At 46.2% G+C, this 12020-nt stretch overlaps 2 protein-coding genes across 4 annotated transcripts in view; one reads left to right on the plus strand and one right to left on the minus strand.

Annotated features, from left to right (window-relative positions):
* FEZ2 (fasciculation and elongation protein zeta 2) overlaps positions 1–9973 on the plus strand; it is a 65471-nt gene extending 55498 nt beyond the window's left edge. Inside the window, exon 10 of the transcript XR_009521469.1 lies at positions 9526–9973. The gene's annotated coding sequence lies outside the window, so the exon portion shown is untranslated. The remainder of the gene's footprint in view (positions 1–9525) is intronic.
* Positions 1–12020, minus strand: part of CRIM1 (cysteine rich transmembrane BMP regulator 1) — a 205907-nt gene that overhangs the window by 8826 nt on the left and 185061 nt on the right. For all 3 annotated transcript variants that reach the window (XM_060026833.1, XM_060026831.1, XM_060026832.1), the window contains one exon: positions 3479–3673. In XM_060026833.1, the coding sequence (XP_059882816.1) occupies positions 3479–3673 (195 nt within the window). The remainder of the gene's footprint in view (positions 1–3478; positions 3674–12020) is intronic.

Below are 12020 nucleotides of genomic sequence, written 5' to 3' on the forward strand. Positions count from 1 at the left end.
CTCTATTAAACTCGCAACCGAGGAGAGCGGATCTTTCCCTCTATTCCTGCCGCCATCACCTGAATTTGGGTCCTAATCATCACACATCTGGGACGTCTACAGTGCAAGTCACAGCTGTCCTGGCTTCTGGTCTCCCCCTGCTTCAGTCCTCCTACAGATCACTGTGTGGCTCCCCAAAGCACCTCCATGATCTTGTGTTTCATCTGCTCAAAAATGAGCCACGGGGCTTCCCTGGTGGCGCAGTGGTTGAGAGTCCGCCTGCTGATGCAGGGGACATGGGTTCGTGCCCCGGTCCGGGAAGATCCCACATGCTGCGGAGCGGCTGGGCCCGTGAGCCATGGCCGCTGAGCCTGCACGTCCAGAGCCTGTGCTCCACAACTGGAGAGGCCACAACAGCGAGAGGCCCGCGTACCGCAAAAAAAAAAAAAAAAAAAAAAAAAAAAAAAAAAAAAAAGAGCCACGAAGGACAAAGGACAAAATCTACCTCTCCAATTGACAATTAAGGCCCTAAAAATCTGGACCAAAGTCATCTTCTCTGTCTTTATTTCCCGCTCCCAGAACTCCCTATTCCAGGGGCATTTGGCCTTGACCTTTCTGTCTCAGGGTCTTTGGTCAGATTACCCTTTCACTCCAATTAAGAGAACCCACCTGTCTTTCAAGGTCTAGCTCAGTCCTTCAGGGAAAGCCTCCAAGACCCGCCTCTACTCCACAGGAAAATTCTATCTGTGAACTTAGCACTCGTGGTCTGTAGCTGGGCTGTGTAATGGTTGTCTCCAATTCACCCCCTCCCCTTCTCTCTAGAAACCACTCTAAGTAGATTTTGCTGCCACCACTGTATGGAAATGGCTCTCGTCACGACGACTAGGAAAACGCTAAATGCACAGCAGTCAGTCCCTGCTTCTCACCTGATGTGACCCAACAGCACTCCTCCTACCCTCTCTCCATGTGGCTCCCAGGCCATAGCTCTCTCCATTTCTTCCCGTGTGGCAGGGGCTCATTCTCTGTCTCCTCTGCCAGTCCCTCCCCACCTGCCCAGATCCCAAAGTTGGAGGGTTCCTGGGCTCAGTCCCAGGCTCCCTTTTCCTCTCTATATCCACTCACTCCTTGAGTGACCTCGTCCGGTCTCAAGGCTTAAAAACCACCTGTGGCTGACAATGTTCAAGTTTATAGACCCATCTCCGATTTCTCTCCTGAACTCCAGATCAGACAGATTCACTGTCTATTCATTATCTCCACTTAGATGTCCAATGGAGATTTCAAACTAAAAACTCCCCAAACCAAACTGATTTTACACCAGAGCTGCAACTCCATATTTTAGTCAAAAACATTACAGTCGTCCTTGGCATCTCTCTTCCTCTCACTCCTCACATCATGTTCAAATGCTATGGATTCTACCCTTTCACTAGAATCAGAACCCAACCATTTCTCCTACCTCCACAGCTACTGCCCCGGTACAGGCCACACTCATCTCTCACCTGCACCACTGGCCTCTCTGCTTCCACTCCTGCAAGTCACGTCCCATCACTCCTCTGCTCACAACCCTCCAGAGTTTCTATGTTGCCCAATAAAATTCTAAAATCGCTCATGAGATCTCGTGTTTTGGCACACAGCTAGTTCTCTGCTTTCCTCTAGTTACCCTCCCTGCTCATGGGGTCACATCCACACAACCTCCCTGCTTCTCTTTAAACGTTCATGGCATGTTCCTACCCCCTGGGCTTTTGTCCTGCCTGTACCACAGAGATTCTGCCTCTACCCCATGATTCCTGCCACTCTTCTGGGTCCCTTTATAAATGTCATCTGATCAGTGAGGCATTCTCGGATCATCAGAACATCCTGTCTCCTGTTCTACCTAGCCCCTCCTCCCCCACCCTGGCCTCGCTATGTGTTTTCTCTGTGACTCTTATCCTCATCTTGTGCGCTATTTACTGTTTACTTATGTGCTGCCTGTCTCTCCCTATGAAACCATCAGCTGTGTGGACGGGGACTTGTTGGATTCACCCTTGTCTCCCCAGGGTCTCGAGCAGTGCTTGCACAGGGTAGGCACGAAATGAATCTTGGTTGAATAAATAAGATCAAGTTTCACCATTTGAACTGCTCAAAGCATATTACTAGGAAAACTGGTATGAAACTTGTGAAACAGGTGAAATGTAATAGATAAAGCAACTCCAATGAGAAATACATGTTTTTCCTCATTCTTCTCGTGCAAAACACTTAAGGATTTTGTTTTTTCCCTATGTGGACAACGAGGGATACGACATCACAGAAGTGAACTTGTGACTCTCAATTTACACCTTAAACAAGGCCAAGGAGACTAAACTATGAAAAGCACCCAATAAGAGATCTGAAAAGGACTCAGCCTCCTGACCTGGCAGAATATCCCATCCTTTTTAGGGGATAAATGGACATTTTTAGAAGTGCCCATTAGGGCTAGTTTGCACAACAGCTAAACAAAAGGCAAATGTATGCAGAGCTCAGTGAAACTCTTCGGGTTTAACTGGCTATCCCATCTTACAAGCGCACGGTGTAGATGCCCTTCTAAGTTGCCCTGACTCCTAGCCCACTGTGCTGCACGGAGCAAGCCTCTAATACAATGCCGCAAGAAAACACAGAATCGAGGTGAACGTGGAGGGGCTCCTAGAGTGAGCCCTCCCTTTGGTCTGTGTGGTCTGGAGTGCCTGTGAAGTCTGTGTGTTCAGGGCTTTAGATCTGGAACACTGCCCAGAGGCTGTCCTGCTGAGGGCTCAGGTCCTGCATTGCTGGCAACGAGGGGCAGAAAACAAAGGAGCTGTTTTGGCAGGAGACACAGACATGGAAACCAGGAGAAGGCCTGGGGGAGGATCTGGGCGGCTGTGGGGGACTTCGGTTTGAAATTGGGAGGCGGATTACTAAGTTGACATGAAGGGTGGAATGTGGGGACAGACGTAGGCATGTGATTCTGCAACAGCCAGCTGGGGGCGTGCTCCGTGGTTCCGGTCTAGGTGGGAAGAGACGGAAAGTTCACAGGAGGGCTTGGGAGAAGGCTGCACGGGGTGGCCTGGGTACTACTGGAACTGATGAACTGAAGAAAGATTGGACCAGCATCGTATTGTTTAAATGCAGCTCTTCCATTCTGGTTCTGATAGAGATTCACCTTAGAACATCATTCCCTACTGTGTCCGATGATGGACCTTTTCCGCTAGGCTTGTCCAACACTACACTAAAACTGTGCTACTCGGATACGGCAGGTGTCATTCACAGGTCTGTTACACCCATAAGGCCTGCCACTTAACGTTTAGAGAATGCGAGTCAGAAGAGAGCAATACTGGCATGGAACCAAAATCACGCACTCACCTAGATGGTCACAGGCTCTCTAGTTACCCGCCAGGTCTGTTAGGGCCACAGGAGCTAAGGGATGGGTGGGGGAGGTTCTGAGTCTGTTCTAGCTTCCTTTTGAATCAACATCCCAGTTTGAAAAGTGGCAGGGCAGCGGCTTAGATACCTGGGCACATTGGGCAGCAGCTCCCTTCCACGTTGATGGGCTCGACGCAGGGCAACGGGGGGCAGCTGACGGTCGAGCAGAGGGTCTGGCCCTGCAGGCAGTAGCAGTGTGTGCAGCTGTCAATGTCCCAGCGCTCCTCATCAGCGTAGGCCTTCCCGCTGAAGTGGCATACCACCTTCTTTGGGATTGTGTCCTCTAGTGAAAAGAACGGCACATGGTGGAGTCGCTCCATGTGACAAACACAATTTCTCATCATACTTGAGACATGAAGGGGAAAAGCTCTACACAATCGCAACATGCTCTAGGATTCCCAGAATTGGGTAAAACTTCCACCTCCCCAGTCCCTACTGTTGTTTTCCTCTGCTCAGCGGAAGCCTCTGAACTCTCATCTTGTGGCCTGAACCTGATCAAGGGCCACTGAGGCTGACAGTAACTGTAACAACCAGCTGGGAACAATACCCGTTGGCCAAGAGTCATTAGACTGTCATTGCAAAATATATAAACTTAATCATCGCATGGCTGTTGAACATACCACACGAAGAAACTAAAACTGAAATACAAATAGGTAGGGAGACAGGATCAGAGGTTCTGTTCCATGGAAAGAGAGAAAAAGTCCAGCTGAGTATACTTATAGAAACAACTGAAGAAATTTCCATCTCCAGTTAATCTCTGTGTAAATGATGTAGGGGAATGATAAGGAATGACAATGGTCTGTCGCAGGGAACTGGCAGCCTCCTGTGCTCTCCCAGAAGGGAATCAGCATTGAGATAACCATTTCCTTCATTTTTCAGGGATGCTGGATGGACCTCCCTCTCAGTAACGAGGACATTCCTACTTCAAAAACAACCTCACTTCATTTCAATCCATTTTTTTCCCCCAGCAAACTATGCTTTTTGAGAACTATATATATATATTTTTTTATTTTTTATTTTTTTTGCGGTGCACGGGCCTCTCACTGTTGTGGCCTCTCCCGTTGCGGAGCACAGGCTCCGGACGCGCAGGCTCAGCGGCCATGGCTCACGGGCCCAGCCGCTCCGTGGCATGTGGGATCTTCCCGGACCGGGGCACGAACCCGTGTCCCCTGCATCGGCAGGCGGACTCTCAACCACTGCACTACCAGGAAAGCCCGAGAACAATATATTTTTAAGAGCTATTTTTTATGTATAAGAATTTACAGCTTAACACATTCTGCTTATCTTTTTTCTCCGTTCTCTCCTACCATCCTCACATCTGCCCTCCCCCAACCTTTTCCTTGAAAGTTCCTTTCTCTTTGATTCAACACCTTCTCCTGGTTTCTCTGAACTTACTAGTGGTCACATTCCCTCTACAGCTCAGAGTGAGGCCCAATGCCCAGCAAAGCAGCGATGGGGCCAATCAATGGAGAAACACAGGATGGGGGTGGGGCAGCCCCTCCCCGTCACTGGCCAGGCCGATAACTGGATGACTCCTACAAAGCTGGGGAAATTTTATGCTCAGATTCTATGGGCAGCTCCATTCACCACTGGTCACTAGTAAATGAAAAACTATAAAGGCATCTGGAAGGAAAGTTCCTTAGGAAAGAAGTGGTGTCTTCTCCCTGGAAGGCACCTTGGAAGCTCTGAGAGGGGCAGTATTCACTGCCCAGGCACAAAGGACAGAACCCACAATGCCTGAGGGGCAATGAGGAACATCTATATGCAGGGCGTCAGGACCCCAGCCTCTGTAGCCAAGCGCTCCCGGGCAGCTGGAACCACTCTGTAAAGACCCAGCATGAAGCTTCCTGCTGAGCTTTTCCAGAGGATGGTCACAGGCAGAAATATCTGTCTTTGGAATCCACATTCTCTTCTTACCAATTACTCAAGCATATGCCCCTGACTAAATGGCACTAATAATGTCCTATGACTATAGGATTTTGTGTTTCCAAAGGTACGTCTTGGTCCATTGTGGAGTGTTATAAGTAAGTATGGAAAGGACTCTATGTCTAGTGTTAAAATGCATAATCTCTGTTTCCCAATGCATTTTCATTATTTCTCTCATTACTGTTGCTTGATGTTCAGCAAGGGATAGTAAGCAATCACAGAAAGTTCTAGGTGTAAGCAGAAATTCTTTTTCAGTATCTATTTAACAATGTACTTCACTGTGTTTGTGAGTGTTCCACAGAAAGGGTTCTGGTGCACTGACTGTTAACCTTAAAAACTCACTTGGAGGCTTTCACACCAAACTCATGGCAGAAGTTTTTGCTAATCTGAAATCCTTAGAGGAGGTGACTTCATTAAGATAACCCAAAGTGTACATGTCAAATGGATGAGTAGAATCATTTAATGAACTTAATTCAAGTAATATACTGACCTTGAGCCAACATGTCATTGAGGACATTAGATTTGCCATCAAATCTAGAGTCTATTATGCAGAGAATTCTTTATGAAAGGAAGCATTTCTTCATAAGGCAATACTACTGATTATATTTCACATAAACCTTGTAACAGCTCACACGATGGACCAATGTCACGGCATAAACTTTGAGTAACGTATTACTGTGCAAGGACCTGGGAGAAGAGAAGGTTACACTCCCTACCCTATCTTGTCCATCACCTTCTCCTGTGCTTTTCCTCCCACAGGCATTTTGCCAGTTCTCTTCTTAGAGAAGAGGAGGAAGGGAATGAGAAAGAGGCACAGAAAGGATGCGGGGGCTTCCCTGGTGGTGCAGTGGCTAAGAATCCACCTGCAAATGCAGGGGACACGGGTTCGAGCCCTGGTCCGGGAAGATCCCATATGCAACTAAGCCCGTGCGCCACAACTACTGAGCCTGTGCTCTAGAGCCCATGAGCCACAACTGCTGAGCCCGTGTGCTGCAACTACTGAAGCCCGCGTGCCTAGAGCCTGTGCTCCACAACAAAGAGAAGCCACTGCAATAAGAAGCCCACACACCGCAACGAAGCGTAGCCCCCTCTCACCGCAACTAGAGAAAGCTCGCGTGCAGCAACGAATATCCAACACAGCCAAAAATAAATAAATTTATTTAAAAAAAGGAAATAAAAATTTCCTTTGCTAGGAAAGAGGGTATATTTGTCATATTTCCCCCAAACCACAAAAATAAAATAAAGTAAAAAAAAAAAAAAGGATGAGGACTTCGTAATAAAAGAAATTCAAGTCAAGGCCAAGCACTGGTCTGTATTTTCTTAAGATCTAGGCAAAAGCACTTATTACATCTTAAGATATTAGATCAATGCTAATATTTGTGAAGTTAAATCTATAAAATTAAGATATTAAAAATAGTAATTATGTGTTAAACATTATAAAGACATTCATTCACTTATTCTACAAACTTTTATCATCAATGGGAAAAAAGGCAAGACCAGGACCCTGACCCAGAGGACTGAGCAGAAGTGGTGGAGACAGGCTGGCGACCAGGACTCCTCACCAGGTACCACGCAGCAGCCACAGTGCTGTGAATTCAACGCGGAGTTGGACAACACAACATGGAGGGTGAAGCAACTGTCTGCTGGGGGAACTGGGAGAGGCTTCACCCAGGATTTGATGCTTTAGTTTTACTTCGAGGGATGAATAGAAGATAAAGAAGCTGGAAGGAAGGACACTCCAAGTAGACGGTGGTACATCCAACAGTTTGCCATGTTGGAACGACAGTGAAAGGTGTGAGGGCCACATGCAGGATGGCTGGAGATGAAGTTGGGATCAGATCGTAAAGGGCCTTGAAGAACAATGACAGATTTAGAGACTTCCTGCAGTGGAGGGGACGGGCCTAATCAGCTTTGTCTTCAAGAAGAGAACTCTGGAATATGACAATGTGGAAGACTAAACAGGGTTAGGAAGATGGGGACGCTGTTCACCGGGATGTGTTACAGGCCTGGATTAACGCAGAGGTGATGGAGGTGGAAAGGCAAGGCTAGGTTTGAGAGCTATTACTGAGAAACAGCGGTCAGGATATGGACAGTGAGGGGGCAGAGGTGTGAAGGACAACCCTGTTTCTTGCAATGGGAGGTGATGCAGAGGTAATTCCAATATATGAGTCACTTTCCTGCTTTAACAAAGAAACAGCTGGTGAGCTTGTCAAGGACCTGGTCAAGCCTTATCAAACCAGATATTCCAGTGGGTCAATCAGAGCTGCAGCAGTTGACCTTCAAACTCTTAGCCTTTCTGTGTGAACATGACCATGAAGCTGCCTCTAGGATAGAACTAATCTGGGGCTCAACAAGGTAAAAGGGAACACGTTTTAGTCACCAGTGGTGAGAATGTGGGGTAACAGGCAAAACTGGCAGTATCCCTCATGTATCCTTAAAAACATTATACTTCTTTCATCCAATAATTCTATTTCTAGTCAGCTATCCCAAGGAAATAATCAGAAAAGGCCTAAAATAAGTTGTTTATGTAGATGTTCATCACAATATTATTTATAATAGCAAGAAATTGGGGGAAAAAAACTGTCCAACAATATGGGATATTTTAATGACTCGATACAATCATAGGAGAGAATATTGTGCAGCTGTTAAAATGCATCATGTATAGTATAAGTTCAACCACGTAAAGAGGAAAATTTTAAACTGTCTGGAAAGAAACGAAACTGTTAACAGTAACTGTTAGAATCAAGGGTGAATTTTTCTCTTTAACTTTTCTTTTGCAATGAATATGAGTTACTCTTGATAAGGCAACAATATTAAATGATTTCAAACAGGTATGTGCATGCATTATCAACCTCCCCTCCCACCCCCCACCTCCACACACAATGAAAAGAAAAGCTTAGTCTGAACCTGGTTCTAAAGAACCTGGTCATGTGGTGTGGTGCTTTCTGAACGCTACTGACCCACTCTGAATAATTTCAATGGTCTGCAAGAAAATTAAAACCACAGAAGACATGCCAGAGAGCAAATGCTGAGCTACAGCATAACGAAGTGTCTATGCAACTACTCATCCAGTAACTGTATGAGATCACTGTCCCAAAGAGTATTTATAAAATGATAAAAGAGGGATAGTAACTACTCTGGATGTCTAGCAGGCAGTAGGTTGAACCAAGAACTTCGATGACATATTAGATGAAATTGAAGTTTCTCATTTGATTTTGTTACAAAAATAAGTCTTTTTCTGAATTCAATGAAGATTAAGAGTTCAATCGAGTGCAGCAATATGACAAACGGTGAAACCCATTCAATGGGAGCCTCACAGAGATGCTGCAACAGACTCTGCACACAGCAGTGGAGCTGGTCTGACCAGTGGGGCCCCAGGAGATTCAGGGGCCATAACAAAGCCCTTCCCCTCCAGGGAGGGGCTGACCACCATGGACCCAACTTCCAGGTGCTTCTACCAAGTTAGCTCTATTCCATTCAAGCTCTCCTCATCAGATTACCATGGAAACATCTCACCTTCAACTTCACTTCATTTTCAACGGAATTAACTCTGACTTGAGATCAGGAAGCTATCTTTTCAGGTTTAAACAACTGGGGGTGGGGGAGGGGTGGGTAGAGCACAGAGGCAGATGCCAATCAATCGCTGGTTGAAAGCAGGGACCGAAAGAATGAGTCTCTTGCTGGCGGTGGCAGACAGTGCAAAAGGGACCAGTGGCCCCAAAAAGACCTTGTAAAGGAACCTGGTTATAGGAATGAGGTATCTCAAGGAGATGGCTCCTTGAGAGCCATCTCGTGTGCAGAGCTCAGCTGGACCACAGCAAGATCTAAGATCTGCATGTTCAGCACTCTCACAGCTGATCTCCTTACAGACTGGAGGTCAGAGGACGCAGGTGGTAGAGGCAAGAGGGATGGTTCTGAAAGAAGGATCTAGGGCCAAGCACTGAAGAAGAGAACTAGCATCTGCTGAGCATCCATGGTACCCAGGCGCTGTGCTCAAGAGCATCACATGGTTCAGCCTCATGGCAACTCTCTGAGGTAGGGCTGTCCGTCCTACTCTTGGGGAAACTCAGGTTCAGCGAGGGGAAGGAACCTGATGTAACCAAGCCAGCAGGCGGTGGAGCCGGCATCTCCTCCTGGCTCCATCTGACTGCAAAGCCCACATTCTTGGCCTTGAGCTCTACCTAACAGCTCCCTTTCCTACCCTCCCAGGAATACACAGAGCCCTCTTCATGTGGCCTCAACTGTGCCTGGGCCTCTCTGGAACAGCAGACAACTGTTTGGCTATCCAGCTTCTTCAGGTGGAGGCCAAGCTGGATCCAGTGTGTGACCAGGGTTGAGCCACGGTTAGCACTGGACGTTTTACGTCAGGGCTAGCTGGCTTGAGGATGTGGACTTCAATCCATGACAAGCCCCATTTCAGAGTCGGCAACAGTTTTCGTGATATCTCCACATCTGATCAGTCTGAGTCGCAATATCAATATATTTCGTAACAGTAAAGTTTGTTTCTTCAAACATGCTTTAAAACAAAGCCACATTTAAGACATGGGTTGGTCACCACTCTGTGGAATTTTCATGTGAAATAAATGAGGACTCCTTTTTGTAAAAGCCTTGACTAATTTTTTCTGAGGTGGCTGCTATGTGGCCCAGATTAGACTAGATTAGATTTTATTACTTAGATTCTAGTTAATGAGGCTTTATAGAAACATCTTTTCTTTTGACCAAATTTTATCTGGAAAGCCAGTGGTCTAAACAGAGGCCTGAAAGTATGTTGTGAATTTCAGTTGACTGATGGATCCCGGTGCCCCTATTTCTTTTTTTTTAATTGAAGTATAATTGATTTACAATGTTGTGTCAATCTCTGCTGTACAGCAAAGCGACTCAGTTATACATATATATACATCCTTTTTTAAAAAAAATTTATTTTATTTATTTATTTTTGGCTGTGTTGGGCCTTCGCTGTGGTGCACGGGCTTACTGCAGCGGCTTCTCGTTGCGGAGCATGGGCTCTAGGCGCGTGGGCTCCAGTAGTTGTGGCATGCAGGCTCAGTAGTTGTGGCTCGTGGGCTCTAGAGCACAGGCTCAATAGTTGTGGCACACGGGCTTAGTTGCTCCGCGGCATGTGGGATCTTCCCGGACTAGGGCTCGAACCCATGTCCGCTGCATTAGCAGGCGGATTCTTAACCACTGCGCCACCAGGGAAGCCCTATACATCCTTTTTTAATATTCTTTTCTGCTATGGTGTATCACAGGATACTGAACATAGTTCCCTGTGCTATACATTAGGACCTTGTTGTTTATCCATTCTAAATATGATAGTTTGCATCTACCAACCCCAAACTCCCAGTCCATCCCTCTCCCTCCCCTCTGCCCCCCTTGGCAACCACAAGTCTGATCTCTATGTCTGTGAGTCTGTTTCTGTTTTGTAGATAGGTTCATTTGTGCCATATTTTAGATTCCACATATAAGTGAGATCATATGGTATTTATGTTTCTCTGTCTGACTTCACTTAGTATGATAATCTCTAGTTGCATCCATGTTGCTGCAAATGCCGGTGCCCCTATTTCTTACATGCTTATTTCTTTTCCTGGATGGACCACTTCCTCCCATTTGGGTGAATCTGAGAAAGCTCTGTCAGAAAATTTTAGAAATGACTTGGTTTACAGGGAGACATGGTGGCTAATCTACCCAATTTGCGGTTCTAAATAATAAACTAATGAAGTCATTGTAGTTTTGGGGGGAAAACAGCATAGTCTAATTGGAAGTCCATATAAAAGCATTTTAAGCTTTAAGGCTGAAGAGGGATGCATAAATAGAGATGTGGGAACTGTCCAACTACAAGTAACCTAAACAGTTTATATTTGGTTATTGAGTGTGCTGTCCATTTCATTCTGACTGTGGTATTCATCACTCCAACCGGTTGCTTATGCTGACAGTGACATTAGGTTTATTCTTCAATACCTAATGATAATCATAACTTCCACTTACTGACTGCCTACTATGTACTGGGCATGGTGCTAACCAAGCATTTTTTTTTTTTTCTTTTTTTGGCTGTGCCACATGGCTTATGGGATCCTAGTTCCCCGACCAGGGATTGAATTCGGACCCTCGGCAGTGAGAGCAGAGTCTTAACCACTGGACCACCCTACCCAAGCATTTTTCACAAGTCAATTCCACATGCTCTTCATAGGCCAATGGAACAGGGTGTTATTTGAATTCCACAGAAAACCAAGGCACAGGGAGAATAAGTAACTTGCCCAAAACGCATGGCTAGGAAGTGGCAGGGCCAGGATGGAAACCACACACACCTCCACAGTCCCCGCACACTGTCTGCCTGCCTCGTCCCCAGTGGGATAACCTCAGAGAGCTCCATGTTCCTGGGCAAGGATCTGGGCCGCACAAACAAAGGTGGTTACGACTCACTGACTCTGGAGAATATGGGCGCTTAGACTTCCTACCCCTTACATTTGTTGGGGCTCAAGGTCTTTGCCTTCAAAGGCAGATTACCCTTCAACCGACTGCATCAGACATCTGCACAGTCCTATCAAGGAATGGAGATATAGTGGTTATTGAGGACTTGTGGTTCTTCTCAGGCAGATCTCTATTTAACACTCCTCTCACTCTTCTCAAGGAAGAGGATTCGAGAACGTTCCAAGGAAAACATGAGGTATGACACTAATATAATAAGGTTTGTTTTTTAAAACAAA

Source organism: Delphinus delphis, chromosome 12 (genome assembly GCF_949987515.2).
Source record: "Delphinus delphis chromosome 12, mDelDel1.2, whole genome shotgun sequence".
In the NCBI taxonomy this organism is placed as follows: Eukaryota; Metazoa; Chordata; class Mammalia; order Artiodactyla; family Delphinidae; genus Delphinus; species Delphinus delphis.